This window comes from Phyllostomus hastatus, unplaced genomic scaffold, assembly GCF_019186645.2.
Source record: "Phyllostomus hastatus isolate PE091 unplaced genomic scaffold, TTU_PhHast_1.1 phas_scaffold_93, whole genome shotgun sequence".
In the NCBI taxonomy this organism is placed as follows: Eukaryota; Metazoa; Chordata; class Mammalia; order Chiroptera; family Phyllostomidae; genus Phyllostomus; species Phyllostomus hastatus.
The window spans coordinates 19,957,173-19,978,668 of NW_025334042.1; the positions used below are offsets into that span (position 1 = coordinate 19,957,173).

A 21,496-nucleotide genomic window follows, 5' to 3' on the forward strand; every position below is an offset into this window, starting at 1 on the left:
GCCTCTGCTCTGCAGGCAATGCCAGGGAAAGTGGAGGGGACCGAAGGACACCAGGTCTCATGCCAGAGACCTGTGAGTGCTCCTGCCTTTTATAGGGCAGACGACGACAGGCCTCCCTACAACATGAAAGGCAGGAGAAAGTTATTAATGCCGTTTATGAGCGTGAGAATCACCCCCAGGGGAAAATTGAGAAGGAAAGCTGAAACTTGCCACCTTTAATGGTATATCAAGGAGATCCTAAATTCCAATAAACCTGTCCCCTGCGTGTTCAACCCTACAAGCCTAGACATATCTATCCAGCCCTAAGTCTTCTCCAGCCCTGTGAGCAGACCTCAGGTCACTATCCCACATAGGCAAGCAGAGGCCTGGGCCAGCACATTCCTGAGACTGGAAGGGTCCCATGTCATACCAAGGTCCCCAGCCATATTTCCAGGCAAATCACATGCTTCCCATCTAAGGTTTCAGGGATGCCTGGCTCATCCTCCCAGGGCAAGCGCACATGGAGTGAGCCTCTTCAAGCCTTCCCTGTTATTGCTCTGAACTACACTCCACCTTATAGTAGAGTCATTGCAGTTGGTACTACCCCTGGGATTCAGAAATCGTGTCTTCTCTACTTTTATATCCCTCATGGCAGCCAGCAGATCTTAGGTCCTCAGGAAGTATTGCCTCAATGGAATAGACTACACCCAGGAGGGAGCAGCCACTACCCGGAGAGGTTCTTCATCTAGCCTACAAATATTAGCTGGCCCTCCACCATGTGCCCAGCATAGGAGCTAGTTTGGAGGAGGTGCCTTTATTCACAGGCAAGTGCTGAGGTCCCACCAGAACAAGGCATTAATTTAGATGCTGAGGGAAATCAAGCTGGATGCACAGGGTTTGCCCTTAAGGAAGCTGCATCTTGTGGGGAGAGCAGACAGGGGCAGGAAAGACCCACGGCAAGAGAGGAAAAAGATGACTGATCAGGCAGAGGGAGTGATCTTGGTTTCTGAGGAGCCACCCACTCACGGCAGGGGAGGGTGACAAAGAGGGGAGACCTAAGGCGGGTCCTAGAGGTTGGTGAAATTTGATAGAGAGAAGCAAGGCAAGGATGCCAGCCTGACCCTCTGGTCTTCAGAGGGTCAATTACCCAATTCTAGAGATCCCTTGCAAAGCCAAGGCCCTCCCACCTTCATCCTACAGGATGCCTCCTTGTCGCACCCAGGAAGAGCAGGATGGAAATGCAACCCAATGTAGAGAGCACCTGCCTCCTTGAAAGAGCACATTGGCAGCCCCAACTATAATCATGTCAATGCCCCCAGCCCCCCAGGCCCTTGAGTAAAGCTCTCATTGCAGAGGATCTCTGAGCACCAAGACAAGAACAGGAAAATTTCCCAGAATGCCCCCTCTGCAAGGGACAAATGAAACAAGAGGGAATGGGGAGTCTTTCTGATCTTTCTCTTTCTCTCCATCTCTCTGTCTCTGTGTGTGTGTGTGTATGTCTCTCTCCCCCTCTCCCTCTTTCTATCACACACACACACACACACACACACACACACACACGCCCCAAATACACTTCTTGTGGGGAATGTAGGGATGGATCCAGAGAAAGCAGGTGCTGCCCCAGGAGCACAGGTCTCAGATGAGGGCCTTGTTTCGGCATCTGAGGATGAGCTCCAAGGATGAGCCAAGTCAGGAGGGTGGCCTGGGGAGACATCCTGTGAACTGAATTCCTGAGGAAACAACTTACTCCAGTCCTTTGTTCTTATGGCCACACAGCTGCCTCAGGGCTGGCAGGCCGCAGAAGCACAACTCCCACACTAGCCTCACTGATAGGGAGGAGTCGAGTATGCCAGAAGGTGAGAGAGCTCCTCCATGGTAAATGCACTGAGCAAGGCCAGCAAAACAGAAACTGAATTCAAAACTGATGCTCTAGAAGGAACCTGCCTCACATTGGTCTCTATTTGTTTCTCTCTTTCATGCAACAAGTGTTTATTGAGTACCCACTATGCACTGGGCATCATTCTAGGAGCTTGGGATGCATCAATGAGTAAATTAAAGATGTATATTTTGCCCTGGCTGGCTTAGCTCAGTGGATTGAGCTCAGGCTGCGAACCAAAGTGTCGCAGGTTCGATTCCCAGTCAGGGTACATGCCTGAGTTGCAGGCCATGACCCCCAGCAACCGCACATTGATGTTTCTCTCTATATATATCTCCCTCCCTTCCCTCTCTAAAAATAAATAAATAAAATCTTTAAAAAAAAAGATGTATATTTTTGTGGGAGGTATCAACAATAAGCTTAAATGAATACACTATATGTTAGATGGTGATAAGTGTTACTGAAAGAAGTAATAGAACAGGATAAGGGAACTCAGGAAAGCTGGGATAAAGGCAGGGTCCAACTGGAACAGGTGGTCCAAGTGGGCTGCACTGAGAAGGTGGCACAGATCTTAGAGGAAGTAAGGGGATGAGCCCTGTGGGCAGAGGAAAGAGCCAGTGCAAAGGCCCAAGGTGGGAACAGGCCTAGTGTGTTCCCACCAGGAGCAAGGAAGCCCCTGTGGTTTGCAGAGCAGGAGCAAGAGAGCCCCGTGTGCAGGGAGTCTGGGAGGTGCAGGGAGGGAGGCACTCCACTCCGACCGTGGAGGGCCAGCAGGCTGTGCGAGGACTTTGGCTCCCGCTGAGTGTATGGGGAGTTTCGGGGGGCTCTGTGCAGAGGACAGACATGATCAGACATGCTAAATGATCATCACAGTGATGTGATGGCTGCCCAAAAACAGAGTGTAAGAGAGGCAACGGTGAAAGGGAAGAGAAGGGATCCTGGGGAGATAGCAGAGGCTTGTGCCACAACAGAAGCCCTGGGCAGTGTGAGAAGAGAACGGCTTTGGATGAAATTCGAAGAAAAGTTTGAAAACAGATTTTGTGACAGATTGAATTTGAGATGTGAGAGAAGGGGAGGAGCCCAGAACGCCTCTACACTTTCTTGTGGGTTAAATTTGTCTCCACAGTAGAGTAAAATAGTGGTGCAGTGAGGAAAATGCCAAGGTGGGTGCCCAAATGCTTGTCCTGGCTCTGCTGACTCTGCAACCTGGTGCAAGGTGCCTCCCCGCTGTTCACAATGGAACAGTCGAGGGGCGAACCAGAAGACCTGCAACATCGCCTAGGGAAACCTGAGTCTATTTTTTGTTGGAAATCCTTTAGAGTCCATTATTCCACTGGGCCCATGCTAAATACACTGGATGGATGGATAGATGGATGATAGATAGATAGATAGATAGATAGATAGATAGATACACATATATCACTTAATCAATTCCCAGCACCACACATGGGTCTATAAAACCTCTTTAAATCTCTTTTTGTGGAAGTCTTAGTGCATCCATTCTGCCAACTCAGGCAGGGAGGTGTACTGTGTAAGAAAAGTCTTGTTTTGTTTCGGTGCCACCCCCCTGTACAAACCTTCATGCGGAAGAACACCCTACAGAGTTGGCATCATTCTTGGAAGGCTCTCTGCTGAAAGCCAGTTAATTGGGTGTGGGTGGGGTCTGGAAGGGCCATAGGGAGAGCTGGGGAGTGATGAGAAATATTAGGGTCAACTTTGATGTGCAGGTAAATTATCGGGTTGTCAGTTTCTTGCCAGTATTGTGAAATCTGCTTCGTTAGCTCCTACACTGCACGTTTCTGCCTACGCAGACTCAGTCTGAGGCAGCACTGCCAGGCTCTGGCTGCACTTCCTCTCACGTGCACTGACCACCCTGAAACAATCTGCTCCAGACTTGTCCTCCATACGTCACATGACCGTTTTATCATTTCCAAGAGTGCTCTCTTCCCCAGCGTGACATCAGGAGATCACCACCTCCCCAACCTCAGGGCCTGCTTTTGCTCCCCAAGGACCCACATTTCCGACAATCATGCCCATCATTTCTACCGTCTTTCAGTCCCACCAGAGTGTGCTGTTATCTGAGCCCAAGACCTTCAGAGCACTAAGGAGGTGCGGCCTCACTATCATGACTCTGACCTCTTCTCTCACCTTGTGACTGTCCTGCTTTCCAAGGAAATTCTTGGATTTCTTACTGACGTCACCAACATTAATGAGGGTGTCTCCCTAAAATAAAAATCTAGAAGGGAGGATCCCAGTTTGAATGTTCTGCTGCGCTCAGATTCTGAAGGAATGCTGCCAGTGTCTGGCCAGATTCCTCAGCGGGAACACCACCAGGGCTGGAGCGTGGGAGGCCCTATCAGCTGGGGACACAGCTGCCAGGGAACCCTAACCATCCCCCTGCTGAGGCAGCCCTGCCCAGCATTCCCATTTGGCAGCCAGCCTTTCCCGAGCACCTGGGTGTGTCTGGCAAGGGTATTATGTCCACACAAGCTGGAGCTCTGCGGCTTAGGGCAGCATGGTGGCCACTGACCACCTGTTCTCCCCTGTCATCCATGAGTCCTTGGCCTGGCCTCATCCACTCATCCATTCAATCAACAGTTACCAAGTGTCTGGGTGTCATGCATCACACCAGATTCTAGAGACATCGAGATGTGCAAAACCCAGTCTTGTCCTCAAGTGGCTCACAGCCTGCTGGCCCCAGTGGAAAAAATCAACCACCTGCAGTGAGATAACTGACATATGCAGAGATACCAGAGCCCAGTCCTGAGTTCCCAAATGCAGGGGATAGAGTGCGTAAAGGTTTGGAGGCATGAGCAAGAATGACCCATTCGGGGTCGGAGCAGCTACTTGAGCATGGCTGGAGCACAGGGCATTCTCTGGAAAATGACAAGAAGCAAGGTTGGAAACATAACAAGGCCAAGACATGAGGACATGTGGGTGTGCCTTCTAAGAGTGTAGGCTTTGTCCCATCGGCAGTGGAGAATTTTCCTCTGGTAGTGACACACAGAGACGGGTGGGTTGGGATAGACAATGACAAATGTATGGGTAGATGAGTGGGAGGAAAGTGACTGGATGTGTGGTCAGATCAACTAAGTAGTAGGATGAAGAGTAGATTGTGGAAACATAAGAAAATCCAGTTAGCAAGCTAGTCCACGAAATGAAATGCGAAATAGCATGGGCCTGAGCTAAGGCAGTATTGGAGAAGTGGAGAAGACATGGAAAGAACCACATGGTATTAGGAGGACTTGTCCATTTAGTGAATGTGGGGAGAGAGGAAAGGAGTCAAGATGATGATTCTCAGTTGGTGGCTAGTCCCCCCAAGTTCTAAGAGGACTACACATTGAACCTGGCCACCACCCCTCCTGGTCACAGGCCCCATAGATGGTCTGGGAGGAAGGCTGAGCTGGAGGAGTTGCGATCTGGCTAGTGCTCAGCAGCATGGAGAGCAAGATATGGCCAAACGTTGCAAGGCAGTGCCAGTGTTGGGGGACTTCATGGGAATCAACCCTCAAACCCAGGGCTCGTGGGTCCACTACCCAGCTCTAGAGGCAGCCATGGAGCCTGCTGCTCCCACCAGCTGCCACTCTGGCAGAGGCCTGTTTGGCAGCACCTCCCTGATGCAACATGGGTTGAAAAACCTCAAAAAAAGAAGGAGGAGAAAGTGTACGATGGAAGACCCCGCCCCAGTGAGCTGAACCATTAGAATCAGAAACAGGCTAGCCAGCCATGGGGAGGTGGCTTAAGGGTGGAGAGAGAAGAGGTTTGAGAAGAGCTTAAAACTGAAATTTTACAATTTAAAGAGGTTAGAACTCCTTAAATTCTGGAGTGAGGTGATTCTGATAATCAAGAGTGGTTGCAAATTATAGAACCCAGATGAGAGGTAATTGGCTATGTAGTAATCCACCCCAAAACTAAGCAGCTTTAAAAACCAGCGTTTGTTTCACTCATGAATCTGCAGTCTGGGCCGTGCTCAGCAGGGACAGCTCATGCTTCCATCTGAAGGAGCTCCTGCTCCCTCCGGCAGCACCCAGTGGTGCACGGGGTACAGAGCAGTGGCCCCTTCAGCCTTCTGCTGCTCACACCATGCAGGGAAGACTGACCACTCTAAGCCTCCTCACTGCTTCTGGAGGCTTACTGCTGGAGGGACACTGCTGGCCAAGACAGCACCCAGATGGCATTGGGTGTGCCCAGGGCCCCAAGGCCCAGCCCTGTAGGGAGTCCTGAAGAAGAGGGGGCTTGGTGTCTGTCATGGGGGTGGAGGGGAGAACAGTGGAGGGAACACGTAAAGCAGCTGTGGCCCCAGGTGCTAAGTGAGGCTGCTGGGGGACAGGCTTGAGGTCGTGGGGGGCCTCAAGAGGTGGAGGACCTTCAGCCAATGGGCTGAAGTTACAGGGGACTCAGCTTTGGGCCTCGACACAAAGAGCTCTTCCAGGACTGTCAACCTGTTCCGTGAGACAGGGAGGCAGCCAGCTGCCCGCAGGGTGCTGTGGGACATGGTGCCCTCCAGAGCTCCCCACCTCCAACCGCTCAGAAGGCTCTCCAGAGAAGGAGGAATTTCAGGATGCAAACAGGAAGAGAACTTGGCTCCGAAACACTTCTAATTACCCCTTTCTTGCCTGACTCCAGCTGCATCACACCCACATGACAGGCAGCCCATTTCACAGACCAAAGCCCTAAGCTCTGTGGCTCAGAGAAGCGTGCAGGACCATGTGAGTCACTGCTCTGCTGCACAGGTGCCTCAGAAAAGGCTCTCCTGGAATGCCACACTGCTCCCACTAGAGAGCACCCTAGGCTGACTGCAGAAAGCACCCCCTGGAGGGGGGGGAGCCCTCTTCCTCCAGGAAGCCTTCTCAGGTTGATTGACATACAGTGGGGCTCCCTTGGCTCTTTCCAGTCTGGATTTTTCACTCTCCCAGCAGCTTCCCTCCAAGTGCTCAGCACCCCATGGTGTATCCTCCCTGGAGGGCCCACAGCCACCACCCCAACATGATAACCTCCTGACAGATCTGTATACCGGGCTTTCCTCTTCTGCTCCACCCTATGACTTGACAGTTTCAACTCTCTAAAAATCTGCTTCCAAGACACAGCTGCCCAGGCATCAAAGGCTCCACAGATGTCTGAAGGCTCTGCAGCCAGTCCTCTCGCTCATCTCCAAGTCCTTCCCACTCTCTTTATTTTATGTGCAGTTTTTCTGTGGGGCCTCCTAAGCAGAAAGCTGTGCCCATCAGTCTCCAGTCCTTTGCACAGTAACCTCATCAGCCCACAGAAGCCCTTCTCTGCTTCATTCATCTGTTCCCCTCATTTCCCTCCCTCCTCTCATCCTCCTCTCCACAGACACCCACTATAACACATGACACCATCCCAAATATGTGCTCATTACTGTGTGGTAAGTAGCAGTACTTTGGGAGTGCGTATGTTTTACTTAGATCAATGGTATGGTTTTGACATTTTTAAACCCAAAACATGCTGTTCAGAACACCTGCACCAGCTCACATTCCCACCCCACCCCCCTTGCATGAGGGTTCCCATCCTCCCAACTGTCCCTCATTCTGATGGTAAAAGGACACCTCACGGTTCCAGGCTGCATCCAGGATGGTGAGAGTCATTCTCTTTCCACACATGTGTTAGCCATTTAGTCTTTCTCTTTTGGGAACTGTGCAGGCTCTGGCCAGCTTTCCGCTGGGTTTCCTGTCTTGGACTTGCTGTTCTGTAGGAGTCATGTACATATGGTAGATGTATCAACTCTTTTGATTTTTTCTCTATAGTCTTTCAATGAACTACAAATCTTAAATTCAACATGGTCATATCAATCAATGTTTTACCTTGTCATTTTGATTTTTAAGACTTACGTAAGCCCTGGCTGGTGTGGCTCACTAGATTGAGTGCTGGCCTGCAAACCAAAGGGTCACTGGTTCAATTCCCCGTCAAAGCACAGGCCTGGGTTGGGGGCCAGGCCCCCACTGGGGGTGTGTAGAGGCAACCATATACTGATATTTCTCTCCCTCTCTTTCTCCCTCCCTTCCCCTCTCTCTAAAAACAAATAAATAAAATCTTTTTTTTAAAAAGGCTTACTTAAGAAATCTCTCCCCACCCGTAAGTTACAAGGATGTTCTCTTACATATCCTCTGTCTGCTTTACAGTCTAATTTCCCCCATCCAGGCCTGTCCCCCGTCTGAGGCCTCCCATGGTACAGGCACAAACTGGAGTCCGGCCTGACTTCCCACACGGTGACTCTCTCTGCTGATCTCACAGCCGAAAAAATGGCCCTTCCCTGTTGCCACCTTTATCAGGCACCAAATGTATCTTGTATTAGATGGCCTGTTTTGAGTTCTCTGTTCTGTTCCAACGGGCCATTTGCCCATTTCTGCACACGCACCGCATTTTCTCTCACTATGGCTCTCTGACCCTCAGGCGTTCTCTTTGCTTTCCTTTTTCACAAACGGCTTTCCTCCAAATAGATCTTATTCATTCATATAAATTTTAGGTTGATCTTATCAAGTTCCTCAAAAGAAATACAGCAGAGTAGAAACAGACATTTTTACAAATGGCTTGGCAAACTGGCAGTTGTGACCTGCCTACAGGCATGAAAAAATCCTTTTGATTTAGAGCTCTTTAAAACCAGGTTAACCCCAAATCCTTTTACTGACTAAAAATAATAAAGTTAATAAAAGATCTTACAATAAAACAGAAATCCAGCAGAATTTTATTGGGTTTCCATTGTCCTTATAAATTAATTTAGTGGGAATTTATATCTTTAGAATATTAGGTCAAATTACTACTGAATATAATTCCACTTAATCACTTTTTCTTGTATGTTTTTATAAGAGTCTTACATTGCTCCCCAGTAAAGATCTTGTGAATACTTTGCTGTTCCATTATAAATACTTCATTGTTTTTATCACTCTCAAGAATGGCATTTGTATTTTTCTACTTATTTCCAAAGTGGTTGTCGCTGATGCAGAAAGCCGACCTTATAACTAGCAGCACTGCTCAGCTCCTCCCATTGCTTTTATTGTTTATTGGTTTATTTTGTTGAATTTTCTATGTAGTTGATGCCACTGTCTGCAGATAACACCAGTTCTATCTCTTCCAACATTCACACGCGTTTCCAGGAGCTGCAGCACGGCGAGCGTGCGCCAAGAGCAGGCACCCTCGTCTTGTTCCCGTCTCCACTGCACCGCTCCCAAAGCCCACCCTTCAGGCCCAGCACCCCCCACGAGCTCGTCCACCGCCCTTTAAACATCCCTGTGCTTTTCTGCTCTTCTCCACCTGGCATTGCCTCCACCTTTCAGACTCTGCCAAACCTTTTCCATCCTTCAAAGCCTAGCTCAACTCTGACCTTTCCCACCAAGCCCCCCTGGACTGTACCAACTCAGGGTGAGCTCTGGCTGGAGCCCCTGAGATGAGATGCACTCTCTCGGTCAATGGACAATCAGTCGTAAAAGGCCTTGAAAAAAATACTGATCTGTCATTTCATTTGTGCTTATTTTCAAATCTACCCAATTAAGCAGTCCGCTCTATGAGGACAGAGGTGTGTTGAACTCCTCCTTCTCCCCTGCAATACATAGTACCTGCTGAATGAACAGGTGGGGAATAGGTGAAGGGACCACATTTTATTGTCTCCAGCACATAGACCTCAGTGTGTTGTGAGTTCAAGGCCGGAAGGCAGCACTGGAGATGGAAGTTGAAGAACCGTGGCAAAAAAGGTCCAAGAGGTGCCTGTCCCAGGAAGGAGGTGGGGGCCTCCTCAGCTTTCCGTGGGTTTGCACGTGCACCGCCTCCTCATGTCATCTTGCAGAGGCCCCTGGGCCAGCACTCCAAGCCTGCTCTCTCAGATGAGGAAACAAGGCCCACAGAGACAACTAACTCGTCACCAGCCAGCAGGAGGCAAAAGTGGACTCACACTCACACTCCCTGACTCCCGAATCCGTCTACCTCACTGCATGGCCTCCCCACAGAAATGCCCCTCCTAGAACCAGATAGGTTATAGGAGGATGTGCAGACGGGCACATCCCAGGCCACGACTGTCCCCTCGGACCTAGCAGTTCTGCCTACAGGAACTGGTTTTAAAGAAATTAGTGGGGTTGTACATGAAAATATATTGACGGAAGTTCATCACAGAGTTCTTTACCATAGATCCATCATGAAGGGACAAGAAAATTAAAGGCCTGTGGATAGTAAGGCAAGAAGAAATGCCAAAACTCAGAGCATCCGCAGGTCAGAAGCCAGGCGGGCAATTAGGCAGAAAGCCATCAGAAGAACATGCAGTTATGAGTACGGCCAGGTGGGTGGGGGGTCGAGATTCAGGGGAAGTAGGCAGGGCTTGGAGGACTAGAACGACAGGGCTAGCAGTCATCCTGGCAACAAGGACAAGTCAGCCCCGAAGGCTAATTCAGGTGGGCTGGGTGAAGGGCAGGCACAAGGCACAGGCCTTGGCAACTGAATAAGCCTGGGGCTTGGCCAGAACCCTACAAGCCCTTGGGAAGGACAGGAACCCATCACAGCCAGTGGCTCAGGTAGAAGGAAGCAGCCTGGCCGGCTGGGCTGCTGCTGTCCCTTTGTCAGCTTCCTGTCTAAATCTGTTTTCAAGGGATTCACCCAGTCTGTAATTCTCTTTGTTCTGGGCCATTTACAAATAGGTGCTTTAATTAAAGCTTTTGGAGGTGCTGATGATTACCTTGTAAAAGCTGCTGGGCTGCTTTGTGCTCGTGCATGATGGCATCCCACAGCCCGTGCACTGTCCCTTCACAAGGCCCTGCTGCCTGTGTGTAACAACGTCAGTGACCTTGTTAGTGGGGGAGAGGGTGGAGGGGGCACCTCCCACCACCAGGTGCTCCATTACCCCTCCCAACAGCCCAGCAAAGCACGGGCTGCCATTCATATTTCACAGGTTATGAAACTAGAGAGACATAAGTTGTCCCAGGTCCCACAGCTACTAAGTGGCAGAGCTGGGCTTCAAACCTGCCATCATCTCCAACCAGGACAGGGGCCTGGGCACGCTCATGGTCCCCCCAAACCAAGGAGATGGGTGTGTCTACACAGAGACCCTTAATGAAGGGTACAACTCAATAATCCAGCTCACTGGGCTGAGATGTGAGTGGGATCAGGAGACAGGGGCACAGTGGCCAGCACAGTGACAGAAAAATGTTTTATGAAGAATTCACCACCTTGCCTCATCCCTCAGCACTTTACCAAGAAATACATCATTGGGCATGGACTGAGAACCTTCCTGGTGCTCACCAGTTCTGAAGTGGACTGAGACAAGAAGAAAGATTTAGTTCTTTCTGGAATGTCTGGCAAATGTTTGACCCAGCAAAGGCTCAGCACGAAGGTACCCACCAGCCACACCTCCCACAGAAGTGCTCCAAAAACTCCACCAGCTATTCAGCCAGAATCAGCCACACCCCAGCCCCCAGACTTGCTGCCTTGTGTGTTTCTCACACCAGAAGCCCCCAGCCCACGGCCACGCCCACAGAGCTCCCACCCCAGAAACCAGAGTCTGTGCAAATCTATCCACAGGGTCCAAAAGCATGGCTGGAAGCGTCCATTTCTTTAGAATCCACACAGAGGTTGCCTCGCTCCCTGGCAGATCTCCATAGCACCACCACCCACCTCCCAGAAGAGAGGTGTCCTCCCTCACTCCGGGACATAACTGGTCACTCACCCCGAGAGGAAGCAGGGAGGCCCTGCTGAGGCCCTGGAAGGACTCATGAAGTGCTATTTTTAGCCCAGGCTGCGTCAGCATTTCGTCATGGCCAGTCAGAAAACAGGCCCATCAGGAGAGTCATCCCTGGGTTCAAAGACGGTCCAGAGCCACGTGCTTGGAAGGGTTTATGGACTCAGATACTTGGGTAGGGGAACCTCCTGGCTTGGCCTCACTGTCCACCCAACAAAGGCATCACTGTCCTAAGCCAAATGAATGAAAAGGCAAATCAAGGGAGTTAGGCTGAGGGACGGCCCTATCACCTCCCACCTTCTCTCGCCCTCTGGGTCCTGTGAAAGAAGGAAGTGATGCCACTTTAGGACCCTGGTGACCTCCCCCACCCCATGTCCAGCACCTTTCACCCTTCCTGGTGAGTGTGTACACACCAGTATTCATTGCTCAACTTCCCCTCTGGGAACCCAAAGGGCTCCCACACCCCCACATCAGACTCCAACGCAGCCTGGGTATCGCAGTGTTGCCTCCACCTGTCACTTGCTCCCCTTCCCCATTGGCTGAATGTTGGTACCCCATATGCATGCCACCCTCTTCTACCTCCAAACACACAGGTCTCTGCTGGATTCCCAGAACCCAGCAAGTGTCTCTGAACAGTTGGAGCTCAAGCAGAATTTACTGAATGAATGAGAGGATGACTGATTACACAGTCTAGTCTCCAAATCAGAGTTGGACTCCTTTCTTGTCTCCTCCCAACCCTATCCCCACCTCACCCCAGTCCTCCTTAAACCCACTTCCAAGAAGCCCTCCCTGTTAAGCCCTGTAGCTCTGGGGTACTCCACACTCCCACTCCTAACCCTATCCCAGCAGCAATGGCACCCAGAACTCTGAAGAATGGCCCTGCTTTTCTTCTGAACTCTGACTCAGCGTCTCCTGTCTGGTGTCCTGTGGCTGCTATCTTCTTAGGGACACCCAAAGCGCAGGGACCATGCTCCCTCCCAAATTGCTACCCCCATCCCCATCCCTGGCTGGTCTCTAGGTGAGAACAAATTAGGAGAGGCTCATATTGACAGTGAAGAAAGGGATATTCTTTCTTCCTGGGACAGGCCAGTCATTCTACCCGAGGCCAGGTCAGAGGGCCAGGGACCCTAGCCCAGCTGTGCCCCTTGCAGAAAAGGGTTTGGGAGCAAGCTCCACCCCAGCTCACTACACCCATTCCCTACATCAGAGCATGGAATCCAAATGATGCTTGCAGGAGCCCTTCTCTCTTTTCCACTTCTCCACGTCCTTGTGGTCAGGGAGAGGCCACAGGAAGCTTATAAAGGGCTTTGAAGATGAAACAGGCCCATGGCTGGGGATTGTTGACACAACGACACTGAAGAAGCAAGCAGGGTTGGCTCTGAAGAGACCAGGGTGATGCCAAGCCAATAAAATGCAGCTATTGTCTCTTTGCTGTCCCTTTTAATGCCAACTGCCCCAGTGCATAAAAGGCCTGCCACAGCCTAGAGAGCACAGGCATTTGGCTCCATCCTCTGCCAGCTTCTCCACTCTTCAGACATCTCTCTGTCTCCAGCATGACCTGTGGCTTCAGCTCCGTGGGCTGTGGATTTGGCCCCAGGACCTTCAGCTGCGCCTCGGCCTGCGGGCCCCGGCCCGGCCGCTGCTGCATCACAGCCGCCCCCTACCGCGGCGTCTCCTGCTACCGCGGCCTCACCGGGGGCTTTGGCAGCCAGAGCCTCTGTGGGGGCTTCCGCTCTGGCTCCTGTGGCCGCAGCTTCGGATACCGCTCTGGTGGCGTGTGTGGGCCCAGCCCGCCCTGCATCACCACCGTGTCAGTCAACGAGAGTCTCCTCACGCCCCTCAACCTGGAGATAGACCCCAATGCGCAGTGCGTGAAGCATGAGGAGAAGGAGCAGATCAAGTGTCTCAACAGCAGGTTTGCTGCCTTCATCGACAAGGTGGGTGTCTTTAATCACACCCTTCCTGAACCCCACATAGCTCAGGACTCAGGCTGGGCATTGAGGGGATAGTTGGAGGCAGGAACTTACCCAGAAAAGCCCCTGGTCCTAAGGGAGAGGCAGTTATACCTCTAGGACACAGACAGAAAGACAAGAATAGGATCAAGAGGTGCCAGTCTGATGCTTGGGACAAACTGAGGACACAAGCAGAACCAGGCAGAGAACCTGGAGGGCTGAGAGAGAACATCTTGTGAGCAAAGGGCCACCATGTGAGGGTCCAATGTATTTGAAGCAAATAGCTGCTTATGTGGCAAAGACATGAGGTGCTCACTATGTCCAGGGCAGGGCTAGTGAGTACAGTACTGGAAGACGGCCTGGAGGGAGTCTCATGGATCACACAGAGCTGTTTGATATCTGTGGTTACTTAGTTGCTTAACAGGGGCCAGAATGGTTTGTCCAAGCCACTGTTCCTGGGCCCGGGATCCAGGAGTGAGCTACAGATGCAGTTCCTGCTCTTCTGGGCCCTATGGGAGGCTGGCAGTATGAGGTCTGGGTGCAGCTGAAACCACCTGTGGATGTCAGTGTGCAGTTCGGTGGTGCGAGGCACCAGGGAGAGAAAGCTCCAGTGAGGAAGCAGTTCTGGGGCCAAGCAGAGCACTCCAGAGCCAACCTGGAGAGAAACCTTCATCAGAAAAAAAACAAACAAACAACAACAACAACAACAAAAAAACCACCCTGAAACTCCTAACTGCATGAGAGATCAAGAATAATGTAGAAAAGGACTTACCAAGGGTGTGGCAGCTGTTAGACAAAGGGATTGGAATCAGGTAGTGGGCAGACCTCCCGGCAGGGAAGTGGAAGAGAAATTTTCCTTGGGCCCAATAGTCAATAATTACTACAGTGAGAGAAGCACCCCCTGCCCTTGCAGGGCAGCAGGGCAGAGTTTGAGCTCTTCCTCCGCTATTGCGAGAGCCCAGGCAGGAGATCCCTTCAAATCCTCACCTGTAAAATGAGGTGGTTGCAGCACAGAACATGTTTGCCCCAATATCCCAGGTGACTATTATTCTAATTGCATTGTTGTTGTAGGTTTTCAATGATTGTCATGTACTTTATTTTTCAACTTCTATAGTCTGCCTTTCTAGAAGGGTCAGACTATTCATTTGCACACTGACAACTACACCTGACTTGGTGTAGTAGCTGTTCAGCATGCAGGTGCCTTTCAGTATCTGGGCTCATTGAACCCTCATGGTGAGGTGATCACTCAGCAGAGGGTTAGTGCTGTGGCCAAGGGCACATTATTAACAAGTGGCAGCAGAGTATGGACTCAGCATGGTTTAGTGCTTTTCAGGACACCGGGTAAATTGCCTTGAAGAAACTAAAGCTAGCTCTCAAGACGGACTTCCAGGTGGTGAGCTGATTAAGCCCTGGCGTGACTTTGAGAGATGGCATCACACCCACCAGGGAGGACACTGGGTCAGAGAGTTGAGGGACTGCAGGGCCTGGTGCTGGGACCTCCTCTTGCCCTGATCCTGCAAGAAGAGATTCTCAGGCTCTGCCTCTGGGTGGCAGGTGCGCTTCCTGGAGCAGCAGAACAAGCTGCTGGAGACCAAATGGCAGTTCTACCAGAACCGCAAGTGCTGCGAGAGCAACCTGGAGCCGCTGTTCGAGGGCTACGTCGAGACGCTGAGGCGGGAGGCTGAGTGTGTGGAGGCCGACAGCGGGAGGCTGGCCTCAGAGCTCAACCACGTGCAGGAGGTGATGGAGGGCTACAAGAAGAAGTAAGTGCAGGAAGACCTGGCTCAGGAAAGGGTTTGAAGGAAGCTCCCGGCACAGGGGAGTGTCCGGGTCTGTGCCTGGGCCTCTGCCGAGGATGGGGAGAGAGCCAGCACTCTTTCCTCAAGGCGCACGATCCCTTGGGTGGGTCCTGGTCCCCTACAGGTGGAGCTGTCCTTTGCTTCCTACTAGCAGCTCAAGGAAATGATGTTCTCTCCCTTCCTCCATCCACCATGCAGACTCTTCTCATAAGACCCCAGAAAAATTAATATTCCTGGTCCCTTTAAGCATAGCCCTCAAAGCCAGGGACATTCTTCTTATGTTTACCCCTTTACTCAACCAACACTTTCTGGGCACCTTCCAAGTGCCACCCAGACACTGGACTGGGTTCTGGAGATTCAGGGACACACAGGGGACATTGTCCCTGTCCTTGTGGTGCTTACAGTCTGCTGAGAGGCAGGCATGGCATAGTCACGGACAGGCTTTCGGTTACTGTGTGTGATACATGATATGAAGGGTACAAGCCACGTACTCTGAAAGAGTCTGCTTTCGAGGGACATTGGCTTCCTTCAGTAAGGCTCTCAGCCATGAGTGTCCCAGTCCACCATACCCCTGCCTCTGGCTCTGAGCTGGCCCACCCATAGAGCAAGAGGAAGTGATGGGCTTGACTCTTCTTGGCTGAGCCCAGGAGGAGAATGACAGAGAGGGGACCCCAAAGCCAGGGGCAAAAGGAAGGGTCAGGGGAAAAGTAAGTGGAGACCTGGTGAGAAAATAAGCCACCCCCCATGCCCTAACCCCTACCACACACACACACACGCACACAGCTTCCAGATCCCACCCTCCCACTCCCACTGAACAGCTCAGAGGTGCTTCAGTCCTCTGATGCACCCAGGGAGGCCTGGACCAGCAGCCTGATTTCTCCCTTGTGCTGTCCCATGTCTTGTGGAGGCAGAGGGATAAGCCAGGGGAGGTCTAGGAATCAGGCATGTTTGCCTGCTTGCTTCATAGCCTAGTTGAGAGCTGCTCAGGTGGGTTCCTGTTCTCCCTGCCCACCTCAGGTACGAAGAAGAAGTTGCCCTTCGGGCCACAGCAGAGAATGAGTTCGTGGCTCTAAAGAAGGTGAGTGCCTGAAGCCAAGCCCCACCCTGAGTCCCTAGCCTCCCCATTCTCCACCCTGCCACATGGCAGCCAAGCCCACAGAATGTTGTGCAGAGGGCTGACCTCATGGCCCCTTGAACCCCACACAGGACGTGGACTGTGCCTACCTCCGCAAGTCGGACCTGGAGGCCAACGCGGAGGCTCTGACCCAGGAGATCGACTTCCTGCGGCGACTGTATGAGGAGGTGAGGGGCTCTCAGCCACAACAGGCCCCACGACCCCTGTCTAGACCCAACAGGACGCTGACAAGGGAACCCATGCTTGAGGCTGGAGGGTTGGACAGGAGCAAGAAGAGACAAGAAAGGAGACAGAGGGATAGGGAACAAAAAAACAGACAGAGTAGTAAGAGGTAAGAAAGTGTGGTCTCCAGGCACACAGCCGTGTCTTGGGAACCCAAACCAGAGGCCACGTGAAGCATCACTTACCCTTAGCCCCATGATCTCCAGCCCAGATTTCTCTAGCAGCCGCAGCCTTCCTCTCTGTGGTCACTCCAGGAGCATGTGACGTGGCCCCCTACACAGGTCCAGCCTGCTGACTGGAGGAAGCTGCCTACACTCAACTGGGTCTGAACAACCCCAGAAGCAAGCATTTGAGAAGTAGTTGCATTTTCTTCTAATGGAGTTGGTTTTTTTTTATCTAGACAAAAAACTATTCAACTTCATCAAGAATTTTTTTCTCTCCAAACAAGAGACTTTGGATCCAAATGGGCCAAAGAGGTGATAGACATCAGCCTCAAAGTGTGAGGAAAAGCTCAGGCAAATTGGTTGCTCTCTCCCCCACTTCTGGCCCACAGGAGATCCGCGTCCTCCACGCTCACATCTCAGACACCTCAGTCGTCGTCAAGATGGACAACAGCAGGGACCTGAACATGGACTGTGTCATTGCTGAGATCAAGGCTCAGTATGACGACATCGCCAGCCGCAGCCGGGCCGAGGCCGAGTCCTGGTACCGCAGCAAGGTGAGTGCACTGGACCCCTGCCTCCTAGTCATGGCAGCAGGAGGAAGGGATGCGAGGTAAATATTAGAAAAGGCTTCTTTGGTCTGGGGATCCTGGTCCCTGGGGATGGTAACAGAAGGGCAGAGAGCTCTCGGGCTGAGGAGGCAGAGCAGGGCTGCCATGGAAGGCTGCACAGACTGAGTGCTGTACAACCCACACAGTCATGCGTGGTGTCCCGAGTGGGTGGGACACGCCATCCTGAGTGTCTGCTTCCCCCCAGTGTGAGGAGATGAAGGCCACGGTGATCCGTCACGGGGAGACCCTGCGCCGCACCAAGGAGGAGATCAACGAGCTGAACCGCATGATCCAGAGGCTGACAGCCGAGGTCGAGAACGCCAAGTGCCAGGTACGGGTCCTCTGTGCCCTGGATCACCAGAGAGGCTGGGGGCCTAGCCAGGGTCCCATAGGCCATGTGTGCTCCATCTGGATCTCACCATTTGTTCTCCAGTCCATTTGCATGGTTACAGTCACAGGTTGTGGTCACTCAGGGGGACCCAGGTAATGAAGGCAAGAGGCCTGTTCCTGGGGTGTTCCCAGCTGCCTGAGAGAGACTGGACACATTCAGGAAATGGACAGAGGGACCCAGAGACCATAACCCTCCTTGTTCTCTTCTGCGTCCCAGAACACCAAGCTGGAGACTGCAGTGACCCAGGCAGAACAGCAGGGCGAGACAGCCATCAGCGATGCCCGCTGCAAGCTGGCTGAGCTGGAGGCCGCCCTGCAGAAGGCCAAGCAGGACATGGCCTGCCTGCTCAAGGAGTACCAGGAGGTGATGAACTCCAAGCTGGGCCTGGACATCGAGATCGCCACCTACAGGCGCCTGCTGGAGGGCGAGGAGCAGAGGTGGGACCCCTCTGCAGCCCAGTTGCCCCAAAATCCCACATGCATAGACCACCCACTTTTGCTTCCTCCACATCTGTCTCAGTCTGAAGAACTGGCCCCAAGCTAGATTCTGGGATGTTTGGATCCTAAGTTTCAGAGGACTGGAACTCGGATCCAGTATATGGAGGGAAAACAAAAGCCCATGATACTGTGAAGTTTCGAGTTCCAAACAGTACAGGCCTTGCTGGGCTCAGAACTAGACACCCCACCTCTCAGTTCAGAACATCCTTGAGTCATTTTATCCTCAACTATTCCAACATCTACCCCCTCCCTTGTTTCTAGAAGGTCACCTTGTCCTAAGGTAGAGCTGCTAGCCAAACTTGACCCTGGCCTCACGTCACTGCCCGAGAGAATCTTTGCCTTCCTAAAACCAAACCTATACACATTTGCCAGGTGTGGTTGTTCAGGTTGTGTCCTGCGCAAAGGCAGTCAGCTGAGGGTAGGTGAAAGCTGAAATCCAGCCTGTACACTGCTTGCCAAAGACTGTGTGCCCTGGCATTGCTGCAACTGCTAGAAAGACACTTTTTAAAGTTCCAGAATGGCTTAAATATAAACCAGAGATGGCTCTGAGAGGACCCAGTGCCACCCCTGGGGAAAACTGGAGGGTCTCATTCTGATCTCTTCTCTTTCCCTTTCTCACTTTTTCCCCACTCAGGCTATGTGAAGGCGTTGGAGCTGTGAATGTCTGTAAGTACCTTGAGCCCTAAAAAGGAAAACTGTGGGTTGGACAAGAAGTTCCTGGATATGAGTGTACAGAGACACTGGGGAAAATGTTCCTAACAATTCTCCCAGTAAATAGGGGTATGTTGGTCATGCAGCAAGAGAGACTGAGGTAGACTTGCAGTAAGGACCTCACAGCCTGAATGGGGTTGGAGAAGGAAAGAATAACACTATGCCACTGCAGGAAGGGACCTTAAATGTCACTCAGTATGACCCCCACCTTGTATAGGTGAGGAAGCCCAGAGAGAGGAAAGGGCTTGCCCAAGGTCACAAAGCAGAACCAGGGCCAAAAATCCCAAGGTCCCTGGATCCCGGCTCCAAGGCTAAGGTTCCTTCCACACCTTCAGAACTGGAATTGAAGGCCCTTTGAGTCCTTTTCTGGAGGGCTGGTCAGATCACAGAAGCCAAAGAAAGGTGGCTGGAGGAAGTGGCCACCAGCCAGGCCTCCTGATCCAGCCTTTGTTCCCACAGGTGTCAGCAGCTCCCGGGGCGGGGTCGTTTGTGGGGACCTCTGTGTGTCAGGCTCCCGGCCTGTGACCGGCAGCGCCTGCAGTGCCCCCTGCAGTGGGAACCTGGCAGTGAGCACTGGATTGTGTGCACCCTGCTGCCAGCTCAACACCACCTGCAGCCCTGGGAGGTGTTAGGCTGCCCCATGAGCGAGCCGGAGAGGCCTCTTCTGCCTGCCAGACGTGCCACTGCTCACGCCCCCAGCTGAGAACATCGGTCCCTGGGTAGCTTTTCCCCGTGCTCTGAGGATACACCACACAGCTTGTTCGCACCAGCCACTCCCCTGCTCACCTTGTCCTACCAGAAGGAGCTGCTGCTTGGAATGAACGCTTCTCTTCCGCCGTCTTCTCTGGCGCCTCCTGGGAAGGAGGGCTCTCCTTTCCTGGAAGGACCACTGCTGGAATGCCTCTCTTGCCTCTCTGGCCCCTTGCCCTCCATTTTCCCAATAAAGTGGGGGACCTGCCTTCTTTGCTATGATGTCTTGCTCTCTGAGAGTAAGCCCATGCCCCCCAATCGGTGAGCACCCCAGCTCAGCAAGGTGACCTGAGGACTGGTCTCATCCTGGTCCCAACCTGAATGTCCAGAGAACAACCTCTCCCCAACAAGTGCCATCCTCCCCTGGCCAGGCAGAGCTGAGGGTACTCACAGCACCTTTCCCTAAGTCACACCTGCCCATCTGGGAGTTTGAGTCTTGTCCCTCTGACTGGTTCTGAAGGAAACCAGAGGAAGCCATGGGATCTTCCGAAAGACAGAGTGCATGCGTGTGTGTGTGTGTGTGTGTGTGTGTGTGAGAGAGAGAGAGAGAGAGAGAGAGAGTTTGGTTTTAACCCTGTTCCCCCCCACACACCTTTACCAACACCACCACACATGCAGCACAGCAACCTCCAGAAGTGCCAACAGCCACCTCAGATGACCACCCTGTATTAGTCTGGACCTCACACCATCCATTCCTACTACTGCCCATCACACAAGGGAGATGAGACTCTTAATACCCACCCCTTGCCCATCCTCCCCCCACCCACCCATACACACACCTCTTCAGCACCCAGGAAATCCTCCTCAAATGTTCTTAACTGGTAAGAGAAGCTACTTCCCCCACCATCTACTTGCTTTCTCAACTGCCCCACTTACTGCCCTCACCCCTAGATTCCTCAGAGCTTCGATCCCAAGGCTAAGACAGCTCCTCTTCCCCTGTATGGCCTGACCTCTCCTGTCCTCTGCTCAGAAAGAGGCCGGGAGCTCCCAGGAGGCAGACATTGAGAAGCCCCTAGCCCCACTGTGGAAGAACCAGGCATGGACTAGCCCTCCACAGCCCCAGCCTGTCCTGTGCAGTCCTTTTCCTTCTTTTCTCCCTTTACCCAGCCTCAGCGCCAGTGCTGACCAACCCTCCTCTCCAGGCCCTGACCTTTCTAGCCACGCCACCATGCTGTCCACCACCTTCCCACACTCCCTCCTGGAATCTCTAGGGCCCTCTTGGCTTCTCACCTGTCGCCCTCTCTCCCTCCCATTTCCTGAGCCAGAGACTCAGGTCTTTCACTTCCTTGTTCAACAGGCCAGGCTCCTCCCAAGCCGTTCCGCTACCTGGCTCACATCCCTCACCCAGGAAACCTTTCCCTCAAACATTAAAGTGTCTCATGGCCCTTCTCTTGCCTCTCTGCACATGCTGCCTGAACAATCAGTCTCTTGCCTTCAGTTACCACCATAGCATCCTCCCTGGCTAAAATCACCCAACTGTGCTTCAGAGACCTGATGACTCTCCTGCTACCCTGACCTCGCTCCTCAGCCTCACACCTACTTGCTCCAACCACGTGCTATAGGACATCTCCATTTGGCAGTTCTAGAGACCCTTCCAACAGTCCTAAAGACCCCTCCAAGCTGAACTCACTATTTTCCACCTTCTCTATCCAAGTCTCCTCCTATCTCCCCTGTCAAGATCATCAACACAGCTGCCCAAATCTGAACCTATGATCTGTGCCTGCACCCTTGACCTC

General features: G+C 52.3%; 1 protein-coding gene across 1 annotated transcript; it reads left to right on the forward strand.

The window, feature by feature from the left end:
* Nucleotides 1–13,084: 13,084 nt before the first annotated feature.
* Nucleotides 13,085–19,855, forward strand: LOC123812549 (keratin, type II microfibrillar, component 7C). Its single transcript, XM_045829337.1, has 9 exons — nt 13,085–13,468; nt 15,038–15,246; nt 16,300–16,360; nt 16,489–16,584; nt 17,193–17,357; nt 17,617–17,742; nt 18,019–18,239; nt 18,934–18,965; nt 19,470–19,855. The coding sequence occupies exons 1-9, from the start codon at nt 13,085–13,087 to the stop codon at nt 19,640–19,642; spliced, it is 1,467 nt and encodes a 488-aa protein (XP_045685293.1). The 3' UTR covers nt 19,643–19,855.
* The last annotated feature ends 1,641 nt before the right edge of the window (nt 19,856–21,496 follow it).

Coding starts and splice junctions, on each gene's coding strand:
- LOC123812549 (XM_045829337.1), top strand. CDS start 13,085: ATGACCTGTGGCTTCAGCTCCGTGGGCTGTGGATTTGGCCCCAGGACC. Junction 16,361..16,488: donor AGTTCGTGGCTCTAAAGAAG/GTGAGTGCCTGA, acceptor AACCCCACACAG/GACGTGGACTGTGCCTACCT. Junction 17,358..17,616: donor AGTCCTGGTACCGCAGCAAG/GTGAGTGCACTG, acceptor GCTTCCCCCCAG/TGTGAGGAGATGAAGGCCAC.